Source organism: Gymnoscopelus braueri (assembly GCF_963280865.1).
Source record: "Gymnoscopelus braueri genome assembly, chromosome: 18".
Lineage (NCBI taxonomy): Eukaryota > Metazoa > Chordata > Actinopteri > Myctophiformes > Myctophidae > Gymnoscopelus > Gymnoscopelus braueri.
Genome location: NC_137618.1, coordinates 37,364,534 through 37,383,912, shown reverse-complemented (window position 1 = coordinate 37,383,912; position 19,379 = coordinate 37,364,534). Strand labels below are relative to the sequence as shown.

The 19,379-nt window shown below is 40.5% G+C and overlaps 1 protein-coding gene across 1 annotated transcript; it reads right to left on the bottom strand.

Annotated features, from left to right (window-relative positions):
- Positions 1-16,782: 16,782 nt before the first annotated feature.
- LOC308073347 (eukaryotic peptide chain release factor subunit 1-like) lies at positions 16,783-18,141 on the bottom strand (the record flags this gene model as incomplete). Its single annotated transcript, XM_080412219.1, has 1 exon — positions 16,783-18,141. One exon carries the CDS (start codon positions 18,139-18,141, stop codon positions 16,783-16,785), a length of 1,359 nt encoding a protein of 452 aa, XP_080268345.1.
- Positions 18,142-19,379: the final 1,238 nt, after the last annotated feature.

Sequence of the window (19,379 nt, the reverse complement as noted above, 5' to 3'; positions counted from 1 at the left end):
ATGATGGATTATGTCAATGGGATGATACAAAAAAATGAAATGATAACTTGCACCATTGGATTCCTTGACCCTGAAAATGTAGAATCTTATTTAGAAGCCAAGATATTACAAAACATACATTTTACGGCGGCCATTTTGTCAATTCCAATATGGCCACAGACATCTGGGCAAATGCAAACATTGATTTTATGATTCCTTAGACAATAACCTTTCCAAAAATGTATAGTTTTGCAAATCTTCAATATGAATTGATAAATGTTTTTTTAATTACAAAGATATTGCAAGAAAACAACCACATCTGGTCATTTTGGACTCAGTCATGCATCTAAGGGTTAATATTGTAAAGTTTTGTAGCTTTATAATTACCACCATTGGATTCCTCGACACTGAAAATGTAGGTTTGAGAGTTAAAATCAATGTTCCAGCTTATTTAGAGGCCGAGATATTAAAAAACGTACATTTTAGGGTGGCCATTTTGTAATTGCCAATATGGCCGCCATATACACATCTGGGCAAATGCAAACATTGATTTTCTGATTCCTTAGACAATAACCTTTCCAAAAATGTATAGTTTTGCAAATCTTTAAAAAAATCCGACAAAATTACATAGTGAACCAGACTATTAGCCCCATTAAGAACCTCTCACTCCGCTATACAGCTGTTTACCATTTTCGATTTTCGCCACATCGTATCCAAAAACTAATGGTAGATTCCAAAGCGTACAGATGTTTAAGGTTTGGTAACCTTAAACATCTACGCTTTGGAATCTACCATTAGTTTTTGGATACGATGTGGCGAAAAGGGTAAACAGCGGACCCTTTGCGGCCGTTCAACCGATTCTGGGAGACCTCGGCATAGGACCTCATCTCGGAGCTGTATAGCGGAGTGAGAAGTTCTTAATGGGGCTAGGGTTCTAGATTATCCAGTGCTGGAGAAGATCAAAATGCTTATTTGATTGGATAGGATGGCCTAGTGTTATGAAAGAGATCACTGTGAAATGCAAATAAATTCAGTGACAATCACTTGCACACAAATCTACAGTACAGCATGGAAATAAACAAGGTAGTGGCACTCCAAAAAAATACAAATGCAAGACTTTTACTCGAGATACATTTGTTATTTATTTATGCTACACCAGACTAAAGCGTTTTGTCCAGAGCCTTCATCAGAGCGTAGAAAAAACCTGATGGTATACATGGCACGCTTCTTTTTATATTGCGTACAGTCATCCCTATCTGTGTAGCCTTAGGCCTGGGGTAGACACTTCAGCTGTAGGCTACATATGACCAGAATACATTCACCAGAACAACATGAATATAGAAAAATCTGATCGTCCGGAAGATACATGAAATGAGATTATTGAGATCAGTGCATCCTGGCAGCATAAACGGTGACAAAACATTCAATAATGCAACATCCTTCATAGAACATGTTTTATCATTACATCATAAGCATAAACGGTAACAGGAAATCCATACAAACTATCAGGATTAACAAGGAAGTAGGAACCATATTACACTTATCCAATACAAAGCAATGTGTTGTAAGTTTCAGTGCCTATGGAATACAAAGAGTAATTTGACGGCCTAAAGGTAATAAACAACTAAATAAACCCAAGCCAACAGGAACATGTTACTCCCATTTATAATTTTTAAGGTAAGCAAGGTGGTAAAGAAATGACATCACTACCCCATGGTTGCATGGTATTTAATTGGTCTGTCCAAAACATTACACCAACACCTTGGGGAGGTTACCCCCTCTAGAGGCCGTGATTTGTTCTACACCAATAAAGCGAAGGCTTGAGTGTTTTGCCATGGCATATTCAACATTTCATGTACATATTGCAGTTTTGTGTTCAGAGATACTACATTTTAAATGTTCTTTTTGTTTGACCAAAATACTGAATACATTTGCACAAGGAGTAAGGACAAGTGAGCATATATACCACATTGGTGGAATCACAGTTGAATACATGTGAACTGGGCACTAAATGAAGTGGGCACAGGTAAACCTGGCACTAAAGCAGAGTGGGCATTAAAAGGAGGTGTTTCCTGTAAAAAAAGGTGTGTGTGTGTGTGTGTGTGTGTGTGTGTGTGTGTGTGTGTGTGTGTGTGTGTGTGTGTGTGTGTGTGTGTGTGTGTGTGTGTGTGTGTGTGTGTGTGTGTGTGTGTGTGTGTGTGTGTGTGTGTGTGTGTGTGTGTGTGTGTGTGTGTGTGTGTGTGTGTGTGTGTTCCAAATTATTTGATTTATTTCACACTGAATACACATGGTTTCCCAATCTTCAACAACAATATTGGCATATTTTGGAGCCTGTAACTGTGCCAAGAGTCTGAATATAGAATCTGTTTTGATTACACCAAGTTCAACAGTGAGTTCACAGAGAAAAGGGTTTGGACGAATCTCTGTGTTGAAACGAGCTTGAAAACCTTTACGGTTGCTGCAGCTTTTTTTGCAGTGGATCAGTGAACATACAATCGTTTTCACTGAACTGACCGTCTATTAGCTTGGCCTCTTTTTCCTTTTCTCATTGGGCTCCCCTGAACATCAAATTATTTTGAAAATAAATTATTATAAATTGGGCCTTAAGAAGTAACTTGGAATATTGTTTTTGGACATTTTGGAAATAAATTGTAACAAATCCCCAATCTTTCCATATACCACCTGCAAGCTGTTCAAGTATTCCGAGGGTACTTGTACCCCTGGTGAGAAACCACTGCTGTAGATGGTGTTATGACACCATAGACTTGATCCTGATCCATAGTGGCTGGTTGGAGGCTCTGATAGATGGGGTCTGGACCTGTGGGCTGACATATATAGGGGAGGGAAAGGGGAAAGATAAATTGGTGAAGTTAATGTGTACATACCCAGAATTTGACGTCTGCATTTAACCCAACCTAACTGTCAGCAGTGGGAAGCAATTGAACAGAATCCAGAGACAAGTTAGGGGTTCAGTGTCTCAAGGACACTTAAACGTGATACCAGGAGGAGCCGGGATCGAACCTGGGGCCCTCTCATTCCCAGGCAACTGCTCTGCCTCCTCCTGAGCCCCTTGCCTCTGCTATCATAATGCTTTTCAAGTCAAGTCAAGTACATTTTATTTATAGAGCACATTTAAAAACAACCAAAGGCCGACCGAAGTGCTGTACATCAAGGTTAAAAAACACACAACAAAAGAATCAAATACATACACATACGACTGCAAAAAACAAAACAAAACAAAAGGATCATCAATATATACAAAAAGCATCAATATATAGGCCATAACAAGAAGGCAAACGGGAAACGAAAAGTGTCCAACCATTTCTCCAAGGCAGGAGGTATTATTTAAAAGGCCTGTTTTTAAAAATGTCCAAAGATGGTGCAGACCTGATAAGTGGCGGTAAGCTGTTCCATAATTTTGGAGCAGCGGCCGAGAAAGCACGGTCACCTTTTGACTTCAGACGGGTGTGTGGAACCTTGAGGAGCCCCTGATCTGTTGATCTTAGAGGCCTCGTGGTATCGGGGGGGAGGAAGCAACTCGCTTATATAGGGAGGTGCCAACCCATGTTGGGCTTTGTAGACGAATAATAACATTTTAAAATCAACTCTGTTTGACTGGAAGCCAGTGAAGGGACGCCAAGATGGGGGTGATGTGATCCCACCTTCTGGTGCCAGTCAAGAGCCTAGCAGCAGCGTTCTTGACGAGCTGCAGTCTAGAGAGAGAGGCACTAGAAACTCCTGAGTAAAGTGAATTGCAGTAATCTAGGCGGGAGGAGATGAGGGCATGAATGACTTTTTCCAGGTCGTGGGTTGATAAAAAGGTTTTTATTTTACTGATTTGTCTTAATTGGAAGAAGGCTCCTTTGACAACGGTATTGATTTGTTTGTCGAATTTGAGGGCCGAGTCCAGGATTACCCCCACATTTTTGACATGTGGTTTGCAAGTCAGCGGGCCAAGGGAGGTGGTGATAATATTTGTTTTGTGAGGGGAGCCAAAGAGTATAATTTTTTCAGTTTTATTGTCGTTGAGCATGAGAAAGTTGTCTGACATCCAGGTTTTTATGTCTGTGAGGCAATCTAACAGGGGATCTAGTGAGTGTGTATCGTCTGGTTTAATGGGGACATACAGCTGTGTGTCGTCAGCATAAAGGTGGAAAGAGATGCCGTGTTTTCTCATAATGGAACCCAGGGGGAGCATGTAAAGTGAGAAAAGGATGGGACCCAGGATTGACCCCTGGGTTTCAGGGTATGAAACCATGGGCAGAGAAACAACACGCATCGATGAAAGTGAACTGTAGAATTAACATGCTTGTCTCTCTAGCCATTTTAATAGTAGATGATATAATAGTTAATAGAGTTTGATGTTGAACATTGAGTATGCTACATTCTGTTGAAAGTCCTAATGCAAATATGTTTATGATTTGTTTAATTTAAATCTTATTTTGATTGCATACAAAGATACAAACATTAATTTTATCGGCTACATTGAAAACTAGAATTTTCGCAATTCTGGGAAATTGCAAAGTGTGGTTGCGCCGACACGAGTCGCGGGTCGCGGCCGCTTGGACTTGAGGAATACGGCGGGAGGAATACTGTCGGAGCCCGTGCGACATGTGATTCGAATTCGATTTGTGATACGTGCCGTTTAGATTTTAGGAAATGGGCCCCTCCCACTAAAGAAATAGGCCCCTCCCACAAATGTTGCAGCCCAATTATATAGTCACGTCACTCCTGAGATCACTTGTATTCATTTTGAGAGGATTGATCCCCCCAAAAATCATGTTTTTGCATCAAACGGTTACATTTTGCGCATTTGTGGCGCCCCCTATGGATCAAAGTGGAAATGCTTTTGGGATTTTGTTGAGTAAACCCCCCTTGACATGTGATTCACATTTGGGTTTGATTGGACGTTTCGTTAGTGATTTTTGTCATTTTTTGTAAAACAGGCCCCTCCCACTAACTTTGGAAGCCAATTATGGACGAATGGTAAAGACTATCAAAATGCCGTTTTGATATGTTTATCGCATGGGTCCAGAGCAGAGGCGTACCTTCATTGGGGCCAACGAGGCCGTGGCCTGGTCTGTAAACCCTGCTTGCCCCTGTGTAGGGGCAAGATCCGCCAGGGGAAAAAAACTAAAAATCAATATAACAACATTAGCAGCCCCTCACCCTCTTCTGTTGTAGCCAACCACAGCAAGTCGCCTTTGTTTTCAAATGAGGCTCATTTGCAATTGGCCGAATTGTAAATGAGGACCATTTGAAAACCGGTTTGGCCGCCCAGAACGCATGGATGCATATTTATAGCAGAAAGAGCTTCACATTTAACTATAGCCATACTCATTCAATTCTGAACCGATTCTTAAAATTAAAAATTCTCTATTAGCTGTGAAGGGTCTACTCTTCTTGTGTATCTTGTGTATCAGTCATGATTGTATCGCCATCAAACAATATCAAGCTAAAAGGAAACATCGGCCATCCTTCTCTCCATTGCGCAGAGACGTGCACCTCTCTCCATTCAGAAATGTAATAGAAGAAGAACTGTCGTCCTAAAACACCCTGCCCCGGGTCTACACTGGCGGCCTCGGTCCGTGTTTTGGGACGAGCGTTCCGTTTTCCACCCGGAATGGCTCGGTAATTCTCAATAGACTTATCAGCCGTTGTTGCAAGACAACGACTTGCAACAACGGCTGATATAGACACGACCATGAATAGCCTGATTTTAAGTGGTTAATGCATTCTCTATTAAAATGTAATGTCAAATGAAATTATAGCAAGGCCAATTGCATGCCAATTTTCATATCGTCCTACTGTATAAGTTGTCGAATGGGATTGATTAATGTTCATTTTAATTTTGAGCATCATTACATAAGTGGACATTTCTAATTCAAATGTAGGATAACAATACATTTTCACTCTTTGTCATTTTCATTTGAATTGTACACATCAGTGTACAGCTAAATGTACTGTACACAATACCAAAGTTCTTCAGCCATACTAGCATAACTGCCAGCCCCCAATCCAAATGTAATCAAAATGGCATGACAAAGATTTTTAGTTTTATCTTTAACCAATGATGACCATAATTACTATGTAAATATTTCAAAATTAAATATTATTTCACTGACACATACGTACTTTCTAAGAGTATACGATTTATAATATTTTGTACTTATTTGTCAAGACTCAATAATGACATTTTAATTTACTCAATCATACTAAGAATCCCTCACGCAGCAGCCATATTGATCACATCATATTTGCCATATTGATCACTGGCTTGTAATAATCATTAAATGTGGCAAATGTGACAATAGCTATACTAATACTAGCCTCGATCTCCGGGCTTTTATTGTTTAGTATTGCTAAAAAATAAAAGCCTAGACCAGCGCATCAGTGTACCCGGTATACACGAATCCACAGAGCGCTTCTCTGTAGGTATGGCTCCGCCCCCTTTAGGTAGCCGCCATTACTGCGGTGTCAATATCAGTCAGCTGCTACTACGCTGAGTGCGGTGATATTGACACCGCAGTAATGGCGGCGCTACCTAAAGGGGGCGGAGCCATACCTACAGGGAAGCGCTCTGTGGATTCGTGTATAGGAAGTGTTTCATTTCCCCAACCAACCAGAGTGCAGTGGGCGTCGCTCGTAATGTTGTGTTGACGGGCCGGGGGCTGACGGACAGATCGGTGAACCAATGGGCGCAATCTCTCCACGCCTCTATACACCCGCCCCTCTATACACGAAAGCAGGAGCGCTAGTGCAGCCTATACTAATACTAACATCAATGTTGTCAAGGGAGCTAAACCTTTTTCGATTTTACAAGGAAATAGAATTAAGAGAAAGAAGTGGAAAGCAAGAAGATTATTGAAACATGTTTGGAAGAGTATAGACATGAACAATTATGGGATGGGATGTTCTACTAACCTGTCCTCCTCCCACAATGTGATCAGGAGCCTGAACCTGATTGTGTTTTCTGCTAAGAAAATAACACATTACACTCCATTTAATTGGGATGAATAGCATACAATACAGAATGTTCTATGACTTGATAATATTTGAGTATGTGTAGCTTGGGAACACCATTTAACATCATTTGAATTAATGTGAAACATGATACTCACTTATACAGACAGACTGAACAAATGATGCCACTTAAAACCACAGCAACGGCAGCAACAATTATGGATGGAAGAAACCATGACCGATGGTTTTCTGTACAAAGTTAAAATGAAAATAATATTAAAGGTGGCCTTGCCATTTGGTGAGGGCTGATTCAATTTTGGACTAATATAAACCTTTGAAGTTTGCTTTGTCCCCCTCAAAATGTTTAAGTTTAACATTTTGGACATATAAATAGTTAGTCATTACTACTTGCCTGAGTTGCCTCTGGTGTCATCAGTGATGGCTAAATTCCACTTAATTGTCCGCTGACCAGTCCTTGTATTTACATTACAGCTGTAGACCCCTGCATCATCTTGGAGGATATTAGTAATGTTCAGCTCTGAAGAATCATGATTAATGCTAATCCTGGTAAAATGTTCAGCTCTCACAGTCTTATTTGTTGAAATATGGTGAAAAAGAAATTTAAATCCATCTTTATCCCAGTTGATTTGTAGAGGATCAGAAACGTTGCACTTGAATTGAACAACGTCTCCTATGGATGCCATTACATCTCTGTTCTCAGTATCAGAAACACACCCTAATGTGGAAGAAAATTGTGGTGGTATATGAAAAGAATAAAAAAGAATCTGTATGGAGAAAAATTATGCATACAATTATTTGCGTCAAAAGCATACACATACAAGCCCCTTCTGTACCTGCAAACTCGTTGAGCATTAAGATGACCATGGACAGCACATGCACAGAGAGTAGAGCTGCCTTGGCAAGTCTGTTAGACATGACTGCAAAAATAGAAATAGTGAAGCTTCACACACAGTGTCTACAGTAACTACAGTCACTGGTAGGAAACATGACTGAGAGTTTCAAGGAAGGAAGTGTGGTTGCGATGGATACGTTTGTAAAGATCAGAGCTATTGAACTAAGAAAGGTGACTTTGCATGCTCACTTCTATTGATTAACTTTGTTGTACAAACAAAACTAAAATGTTCAGATTTTTATTTTATTTTCAACAAGCATTGTTTGATTTGAGCTTAAGACTCAAATAGTGTGTTCATGGAATGAATAGATAGATGATTTGATCAGGTTTTCTGCATAAAGACTTCCTTGATTTTGTGTTTTTTGAGATCGCCGTGCAACTTCAACCTAGTTCTCAAAACACACATATGCACGCACACACACACACACACACACACACACACACACACACACACACACACACACACACACACACACACACCCCCCCCCCCCCCAAGGAATGGAATTGAGTATAGTTTTCACAGGAAGCATCAGATCTACACACAGACACACACACACACACACACACGTTATGGATCTGAGTTTTGTTTCTCTTCTCATTATTGTGCTTTACCAAATCTTTAATCAAATCTTTGCTTTAAAAAGGAAAAAAAATCAAAAATAGCAGATATACAAGCTCATTGCGCGTCACTTCGTGCCGCGCTACGAGCTTATAGATCTGCTATTTTTTTTAAATCGTGAAAATGTGTGCAAATCTTTAAATATATATATTTGCTTCTGGGGGTCCCTGGCCAAATCTGCGGCCAAATCCATATCATTTTGGGTGTCCTGACATGAAAAAGTTTGAGAACCACTGACATAGAAACATACGTTTTTCAGAAAACTGTTTAGAAGACATTTGTAGAATCGGCCTCAGGTCTTAATGGGTTAAGCTATACCCTCTTCCTCTAAACTCTACTGCACAAATGCACACGTTCACAGTTCACACAGGCTAGACATCTATTTTGTCTCTGTCATATCATATCATGTTTCTGGTTTTATTTGAATAGACTGAGACCTACTTTTACAAATTGACCGCTGGCACAAAATGAATTCATGTGATATTCCTCACTGACTGATTATATAGTGTATCTTGAGATCAATTACTTAGTGAATCCGTTTTGAATACAATGGATGATGGCCTAAACTTCAAATAACATCAAAGTGCTGAGAATAGGCTGGTAGCTTGTCTTAGTTTGTGCTGCAAAATGTTCCATCTGTCTTTTTGACACTTCAAACCACAACCACCTGTTATGGTTTTGAAGTGTGAAATTGAAGTGTGAAATTACCTTTCATAGGTATGTTGAGATTCAACTACTTTATCAAATATATCACTAGTGTGTGTGTAATGGAAGTGTTTGTACTTCAAATGCTACATATGTTTTTATTTGATTTGACTGTAATTAAAAGCAGATCAGATTGCACATCAGTTCTCCATCGTGTGTGGTATAGCAGTGTTGCTGACTGGGATGCTGCAGGCCTGAGGCATGAAGGTATCAACCCGGCTGCAACTTGCAGCCCGGCCGATGCCTTCACAGGAAGATTCACGGGGCAACCCCTACTCTATAGACAATAAAAGGAGACATTGCAAGCACACACTGCACAGTACTTACGATAACTGATTGTCATCAAGCCGGCTTGGAGTTGTGTCTGGTCAGTAGCCAGTGTTGTAGCCTGTGTTCAACTTCTTATCTGTACAGTATAATCTTATTGTAATTGTTTTGTGAAATAATTGACGTCTGGAAATGCACTGCAAGTTTGTTTGGGAAACAGCCTATAACACATGGGCCATTCTGAGTGCGACCCATCACTTTTGTAAATGTTATTGGTCTAAGAGGATATCGCACCAGAGGAGTCAGATCGCGGTGGTAACAAAAAGTTTATCTACCGTTTTCTTTTATCTTTGAAACTTTATTTTTGGTATTATTTCTGCCCCGGGCCTGCTCTGTATAAATCCTGCACGACAACCGTTGGTGTTTTGGGAGGTAAACATGAAAAACACTCTTAGACTTTGTCAATTCTTGGAGCCTTAGCCATCGGCCAACTGTTGCACTTCAGTCTGAGAGAATAAAGAACATTTGAAGGGGTCTATATTATCCAGTACTGGAGAAAATCAAAATGCTGATTTGATTGGATAGGATGGCATAGTGTTATGATTATGAAAGAGATCACTGTGAAATGCAAATAAATTCAGTGACAACAATCATGACAAACTTGCACATGTAAATCTACAGTACAGCATGGAAATGAACAAGGTAGTGGCACTCCAAAAAACAAAGATTTTTACTCGAGATGCACATTCTTTTTATTTATGCTACACTAGACAGTAGTGATGTGCGGGTCGGGTTTTTTCATGACCCGCCCCGCCCCAACCCGCGACGGAATGCGACCCGCCTCAACCCGCCCCGCGAACCCATATATAAATCTATGGCTCAACCCGCCCCGCGACCCGCGGTGGGAATATATATATATATTATATAGCGCTCTTTTAAGTACCCAAAGTCCCTTTAAATGTCTACAGTCTACAGTAGCACAACATTGTCATGGGCTGAATAAACAAGCATGTTGGTCAAAATAGGTTTTTTTTTTTTTTTTTTTTCGTGGAGAGCGGCTGACCCGCTCACCCTCAGCCCGCATAATTTTCTCTGAAATCCTGACTCGACCTACCCGCGCCGCGGGTTGACCCGCGGGTCCCGCGGGTTACGGGTCGACCCGCTCATCACTACTAGACAGCAAAAACCTGATGGTTTTCATGGCACGATTCTTTTTATATTGCATACAGTCATCCCTATCTGTGTAGGCCGGGGGTAGACACTTGAGCTGTACATGACCAGAATACATTCACCAGACCAACATGAATTTAGAAACATCTGATCGTCCGAAAGATACATGAGATGAGATCATTGAGATCAGTGCATCCTGGCAGCATAAACGGTGACACAAAATGCAATAATGCAACATCCTCCATAGAACATTCTTGATCATTACATTATAAGCATAAACAGTAACAGGAAATCCATACAAACTATATCAGGATTATAAAGGAGCAATATTACACTTATCCAATACAAAGCAATGTGTTGTATGTGAGTTTCGGTGCCTATGGAATACAAAGAGTAATTAGAGGGCCTAAAGGTAATAAATAACTAAATATACCCAAGCCAACAGGAACATTTTAATCCCTTTAATATTTTTTAAGGTATGACAAGGTGGTAAACTAAAGAAATGTCATTACTACCCCATGGTTGCATGGTATTTAACATACACCTTGGGGAGGTTACCCCCTCTAGGGGCCGTGGTTTGTTCTACACCAACAAAGCGAAGGCTTGAGTGTTTTGCCATGGCATATTCAACATTTCCTGTACTTATTGCAGTTTTGTGCTCAGAAATACTAAATTTAAACATATTTTTGTTTGACCAAAGTACTGAATACATTTGCACAAGGACAAGTGATCAAATACCACATTGGTAGAATTACAGTTGAATACATGTGAAGTGGGCACAGGTAAACCTGGCACTAAAGCAGAGTGGGCACATGAGAAGACTGGGCACTAAAAGGAGGGGTTAACTGTTTGTTTTTTTAAAGCGACATTGAGTTCCTTAACTGTGCCAAGAGTCTTGAGTATAGAATTTGTTTTGATTACACCAAGTTCAACAGTGAGTTAACAGAGAAAAGGGTTTGGACGAATCTCTGTGTTGAAACGAGCTTGTAAACCTTGACGGTTGCTGCAGCTTTTTTGCAGTGGATCAGTGAACATACAAAAGCTGTATAATAGTTTTCACTGAACTGACCGTCTATTAGCTTGGCCTCTTTTTCCTTTTCTCATTGGGCTCCCCTGAACATCAATCCAGAGCGACAGCAACTGGACGTTTAGCCGTGGATAAAGTCAATGGGGATTTTATTTTTTAAATGATTTTGAAAATAAATTATTATAAATTGGGCCTTAAGAAGTAACTAGGAATATTGTTTTTGGTCATTTTGGATATAAATTGTAACAAATCCCCAATCTTTCCATATACCACCTGCAAGCTGTTCAAGTATTCCGAGGGTACTTGGACCCCTGGTGAGAAACCACTGTTGTAGATGGTGTTCTGACACTATAGATTTGATCCTGATCCATAGAGGCTGGTTGGAGGCTCTGATAGATGGGGTCTGGACCTGTGGGCTGATAAATATAGGGGAGGGAAAGGGGAAAGATAAATTGGTGAAGTTAATGTGTACATACCCAGAATTTGACATCTGCATTTAACCCAACCTAGCCATCAGCAGTGGGAAGCAATTGAACAGAATCCAGAGACAAGTTAGTGGTTCAGTGTCTCAAGGACACTTAAACACGATACCAGGAGGAGCCGGGATCGAACCAGGAGCCCTCTCATTCCCAGGCAACTGCTCTGCCTCCTCCTGAGCCCCTGCCTCAGCTATCAGAATGCTTTTCCGGGTATGAAACCATGGGCAGAGAAATAAACAACACACTTTGATGAAAGTGACCTGCAGAATTAACATGCTTGTCTCTCTAGCCATTTTAATAATAGATAATATAATAGTTAATAGAGTGTGATGTTGAACATTTTGTATGCTACATTCCTTTGAAATTCCTAATGCAAATATGTTTATGATTTGTTTAATTTAAATCTTATTTTGATTGCATACAAACATCGATTTTATTAAAAAAAGTTTTTTTTTGTAGATCTTTTAATTTGAAATATAATTTGAATAAAGCTTAGCCACACAAACCCTACCATCCCAATGCTGGATAATAGGCGAGCATTTGCTGAAAATACCCTATCTACAGCTCAAAGTCACAACACATCACAACACGACACGTTGTGAGCTTGTAGAATGAATAGCCTATCTATAGGTTTTAAGTGGTTAATGCAGTTCTCTATTCAAATGTAATGTCAAATTAAATTACAGTAAGGCCTTATTGCATGTGCATTTTCATATCGTCCTACTGTATATGTTGTCAAATGGGATTGATTAATATTCATTTTCATTTTGAGCATCATTCATAAGTGGACATTTCTAATTCAAATATAGGCTGTGTTGTACGATATGACTTCCGTACACATCAGTTTACAGCTAAATGTACTGTACACAATACCAAACAAAGCCATACTAGCATGTGGTTAAACTGCCAGCCCCAAAACCAAATGTAATCAAAATGACGTGACAAAGATTTTTAGTTTTAACTTTAACCAATGATGACCATAATCACTAATCACTATGTAAATATTTCAAAATTAAATCTTATTTCACTGACACATACGTACTTTCTAAGATTATATACGATTTATAATATATTGAACTTATTTGTCAAGACTCAATAATGACATTTTAATTTACTCATCATACTAAGAATCCCTCACCTCCCTCACTTCCTCACATTTGCCACAAATGTGACAATAGTTATACTAATACTAATGTCAATGTTGTCAAGGGAGCTATTTGGTGGATCTTCTTCGATTTAACAAGTAAATTGAATTAAGAGAAAGAAGTGGAAAGCAAGAACATTATTGAAACATGTTTGGAAGAGTATAGACATGAACAATGATGGGATGGGATGTTCTACTAACCTGTCCTCCTCCCACAATGTGATCAGGAGGCTGAACCTGATTGTGTTTTCTGCTAAGAAAATAACACATTACACTCCATTTAATTGGGATGAATAGCAATAGCATACAATAGAGAATGTTCTATGACTTCATAATATTTGAGTATGTGTAGCTTGGGAACACCATTTAACACTATCATTTGAATTAATGTGAAACATGATACTCACTTATACAGACAGACTGAACAAATGATGCCACTTAAAACCACAGCAACGGCAGCAACAATTATGGATGGAAGAAACCATGACCGATGGTTTTCTGTGCAAAGTTAAAATGAAAATAATATAAAATGTTGCCTTGCCATTTGGTGAGGGCTGATTTCTTTTTATTTGGGACTAATATAAACCTTTGAAGTTTGCTTTTGTCTCCCTCAATACTGAAACAACATTTTAAAGTTTAACATTCTGGACATAAATAGTTAGTTGTTACTACTTGCCTCTGGTGTCATCAGTGATGGTTAAATTCCATGTAAATGTTTGTTGACCTTTCCTTGTATTTACATTACATCTGTAGACCCCTGCATCATCTTGGTGGATATTAGTAATGTTCAGCTCTGAAGAATCATGATTAATGCTAATCCTGCTGTGTGAAGTAAAATTCTCAGCTCTCACAGTCTTATTAGTTGAAATCCGGTGAGCAAGAAATCGAAATCCATCTTTGTCCCAGTTGAATTGTAGAGGATCAGAAACGTTGCACTTGAAGTGAACAAAGTCTCCTATGGATGCCATTTTAGTTCTGCCCTCGGCCTCGGTGGGCACAGCAACACACCCTAATGTGGAAATAGATTTGTTTTGAATAAAAAGCATCCGTATGAAGAAATTGCATACAAATATTTTATATCATCACAAGCATACACATACATACAAACACTCACTGTACCTGCAAACTCATTGAGCATTAAGATGACCAATAACAGCAGATGCACAGAAAGTAGAGCTGCCTTGACAAGTCTGCTAGACATGACTGCAACAATAGAAATAGTGAAACTTCACGGATGTCTCTAACTAATAGGAAACATGCCACAAAGTTTAAGGAAGGAAGCGTGGTTGGAGGTGTATACGCTTGTAAAGTTATTGAAATAAGACAGGTTAAGCTCACTTCTGATGGTTAATTTATATTAACCATTTACAATATTATATATTTTTTCCCCCGGTTATTTTCAGCAAGCAACATTGTATGAATTGGGTTTTAAGAAAGAAATTGTGTTTTTCATGGAATGAATAGATGATTTTATCGGGTTTCCTAAAAGGGCAAAGCTTGTGTCACAGTTGTGGTTTTAACTGTGCATGTTTGAGTGCTTTGGAAAGAAGAAACTGTGGCTGGAGTAATTGATCTACAAGAATATATTATAAAAATATGCAATACAACAGGGGTTTTCAACTGATTGTGAACCAGGGACCACCACCCTGACTAAGAATCACTGATACCACTGAACCACTGATCTCCTATCCCATGGTTAGCCTTATTCTGTTCTCTTATTTTATCCAACCTTCCATTAAACTCATGTTAACTGATTTAAGCAGACACATGTGATTTTATGGGCATTGGGCACATTTCCTAATAATGATTACTCAATCAGGTAATCTGGTACACTTCCCCTTCTTGAGATTCTAATTCCCTTTTCTCTGAAATGTCTTGACCTCCGACCTTCCCAGTAGCTGACAACATTGACACGTCATCATAGGTCACCAGGTCGTTAATGCACCGTTCCATGGAATCAAAATCAAAATCTTCACTTTTCCCCTGCAATACAATATTCAATATACACTTTTCAAAATGAGCTCACATGGGAAATGCAATAACAAAACAAACATTCAGATTAATCAAGGCAGATAATGATGGACATGTAGCAAGCGGTTGTTTTTAGTCTCTCTCGCACGCACGCACGCACGCACACACACACACACACACACACACACACACACACACACACACACACACACACACACACACACACACACACACACACACACACACACACACACACACACACACACACACACACACACACACACACACACACAAATGGAACTTAGTCATTTCCTGTCTCTTTATTGTACACACAAAATACTTCAGGCATTGTCTACTTTCAAAACCCATCCCCATCCTCAACACGCCATCGTCATCGGCCCTTCATCCTCACACCCTCATCCTCACTCCCCCCTCCATCACCTCCCTTCCTCACTTAATCATTCGTGCCCCTCGTCATCACTCTCACACATCCTCATTCCTCACCCCTTTCATCCTCACCTCCCTGTCCTCACATCATCGCCCCTTCATCCTCACCCCCACATCCCTCATCCCCTTCCCTTCCTCCCCACGCCTATTCCCTCCTCCCCCTTCATCTCCATTCACGCATAACCAATTCCTTATCCTGACAGGTTCTTCTCCTCCTTTTCTAAATAAAGAATGTTAAATGATGTTTGGTTTGAAGGCATGGTGTAGTCACATCAGTAGCATGATAATACCACTGGGGGGCAGTCTTACAATGGCACATAGAAAGGCATAACCCTCAGATTGCAGATCCTTGACCCTGTCATTGTTTGAGTGTATGGTAAATACCTATAATGTAATGTTACTTTGCCATGATGTAACCATTCCTGACTATTGCCTGTTGCAGTATATTAATATGTATATTAAGCAGTATACTTTTAACATCCATAAGAGCAGAGCAGAGATGATGGCCCGGCTAGATATCATATAATTTCTCAGATGACTGTTTTGAATTAAAATGGGTGTGTGTATCTGCTATAATCACACACAACTATTAGGTTATTTATATTCAAAATAATATAGCCTACATTTAAATCCTGGCTTTGTTCAAGTTAAACATGTTCAGGATAGTCTTTTTTCCTAACATGAATAGAAAATGAATAGTATTCTATTACAGTTAATTCATTACATAATTCATAGTATTGTGTTGTGCAGACCGCACTGGATGTTCTGTTTGTCTGGTGAATTTACACATCACATGTTCTCTTCCCTTCATCTGGTCTGGAGATGAATAAGGTTAAATGAGCAGCTGGGAAAACAAAACAGCCTCCATCTCTCATCTGTTTACCGCTCTTTGTCTCCTTTTTATCTACAACTGTCTGTCCATGCATACACATGTGTATACATCTACAGTATTCAATGCAATTCAATCCTATATTAAAATTGGCTTAAGGGAGGAAGGTCTGTGTGTGTCTGCTGATTTGGCTCCCCCTCTCTCACATGCTGCAAAAGTGAGATCTTTCCTTATTTCTTTATTCATTCCTTTTCGTTTTCCTCCCAGTATCAGAATTCAGAACCAGACACCTCGTACTCATCCAGATCAAATAACTCATCATCCTCTCCTTGGTACTCTGCGCCTTGGAAATCCACCTTGTACCGTAAAATACCCCCGATGCCTCCAAAGCCATTGACAAACTGAGAACCCTGCTGGCTCTTGTCTGTGACTATCTCCAACATGGCTCCAAACTTCTTGTAGTTGTCAGCGAACCATTCAAGCAGGGGCATGCTCTCAATCAGCTCATGTTCCTGCCCCGTCTCCTTGTCTGTGAAATAGGACTTGTCCTTCTCCTGCTCTGGTGTTAAATACAAGGTCTTCTCATCAGTCTCATCTCCATTACGCTCTGTGCCGTGCACATGGAGAATATAGCGCATAGTATCTAAGTTCTCGTAGACCAGGAGGGTCTCCATTGCTCCCATTTCCATGGCTTTCAGTGTGTCCTCCACCCCAAAGCAGTACTTCCCGTTGTCCTTCTTGTCTGACATCTCCTCAAAGTATAGCTTTAAAAGCTTAGTTTCCTGGATGAACTTGACATTGGAGAGGACGTCTGCAGAGAGCTCGATGGCCTGGTTGAAACCATTTTCTCCCCCGTAGGATATATCCACCAGCTTCAGCTGCTTTGCCCGTAACCTCGGGTCAAACATATCAGACAGGCTGAGTTCAGTCTTCAAGTCAGCAGAGCCAGCCAGGACCATCCCGGCTACATTTACCTTGTTGTTGGACACAAAGAGCTGGACGGCCGTCTCAGCCACCTTCCTCACATAGTTGTGTCTCTTCTCCATCCTCAAACGGGCAAAACGCAGAGCTGACTGTCCTCCTCTGCCGTGCTTCTTGGGCAAGTCAACTGTGAATTTGTGCAGCACCTCTCTGCTGTTTCCCTGCAGTGTACCAAACAGGGCCCCACTGCCGTCGATCACAATAAAGCCAAACTTGCTGTCATCAGAGAGCAGGGCTGTCAATGCATCGGTGTGGAACTTGCTGTCACAGAGGTACAAGGAAGTGTTGATTGGTTTGAATGGTTCAAAGTCAATTTTGACTTTCTTCTCTTTGCCTTCCTCTGTCACAATTGTGCCGCAATACACCACCAAACCATTAGGTGGGACTTTGTTGTAGGGTTTTAGCCTCTCCCGTGCAGAGGTGATGGCTCCAAGCACAGAGAGTCTGTTGACTCTACTCTTGATGTTGGAGGCGGTGCCAAACTCATCAGCCAACATCTTGGCCTGTCTAGATATCTGATCCTTCGGATGAATGATCAATGAGATCATACTGGTGCCATTACCACGGGCAGCCTCCAAACTTTTGATTAGCTTCTTGATTTTCCATATCTTCACATTGTCGTCTGCCGCGCTAGGGTTGTGCTCCATCTTTCTGCTGCAATCACTTCAGTGCCTGCTGCCTTCAAGCAACACCACTCCGCTCTCAGTCTTTCAAAGCTTGATGAATCGGTGGTTGGAGAAATTACGTTGCCTTTCAGACTGGTAGCTCTCTTCCATGGGGCTCCCCCTGACATCATCCTTATATAGCTTACCGGCGGACCTCTGACATAACACTCATGTCACAATGACTCAGCCATAACCATATAAGGAGTTCCCAATACAGCTACGTCCATATTTGGACGTAGCTGTATTGGGAACTCCTTATCCTGGGCATATACTGATGACATCAGCGGTCTCCATATATGGCCATGTAAGGGACAAGGACTGACATATACAGAGATCCGGTTGTCTAGAGCCACAGAACCGACCACTATACCCATATAAGGTCATATGCATATATGGGACTGACCGACTTCAAACTCGGCGAGCAGCGGCAAGGACGGTGCTCGCCGTCGAGTAGTTTGGATATCCAGTTGTCCAGAACCACGGATCCAACTAATATGCCCATACGTGGACATTCCAATATACAGTATGGGCATGTACTGATGACATCAGGGATTTCCATATATTGGCATAAAAGGGACAAGGACTGACATCAGAGATCTCCATATACAGTGTATGGGTATAAAAGGGACACAGGTAGAAAAAGGGTTAAAACATATCCCCGGTGATAAAAAAAACTAGAAAAAGTGCTCCTCGGAGCACAGGTCTCCGCCAGGTCAGGTAGGTTATTGTGGGGCAGCAATGTTCAGAATTTGCCAATCAGGATGGAATATGAAAAATCGGACAGAACCATCTTGATCACTTGACTTGGTACCGATTTGCATGATTGGACAACATTTGTAGGAGTAATATAAAAAAGAAAAGTGTTGCAAAAATTGGCCTCCTGGTGGCGCTATAATAGGGCAATGTTAAAAGAGTGTTATTTGTTCAAAACGGGCCACTCCTGCAAACTTTAGATGTCAATGTTAGCCAATCAGGTTGGAATATGAAAAATTAAACAGATCCATCTTGATCACATGACTATAGAGATCATGTGTACCGCTTTGCGTGAAATTTTGATACATTCTGAAGGATTAAATCAAAACATTTGTTTTACATAAGTCGGCCTCCTGGTGGCGCTACGAAAGGCAAATGTGAAAAAAGCAGGGCAGATGTTTTTCCTTGGCCTCTAGGGAGTGTGCGTGCAAAGTTTCACGCAGATCGGTGCAGCTATAGTTCAAAAC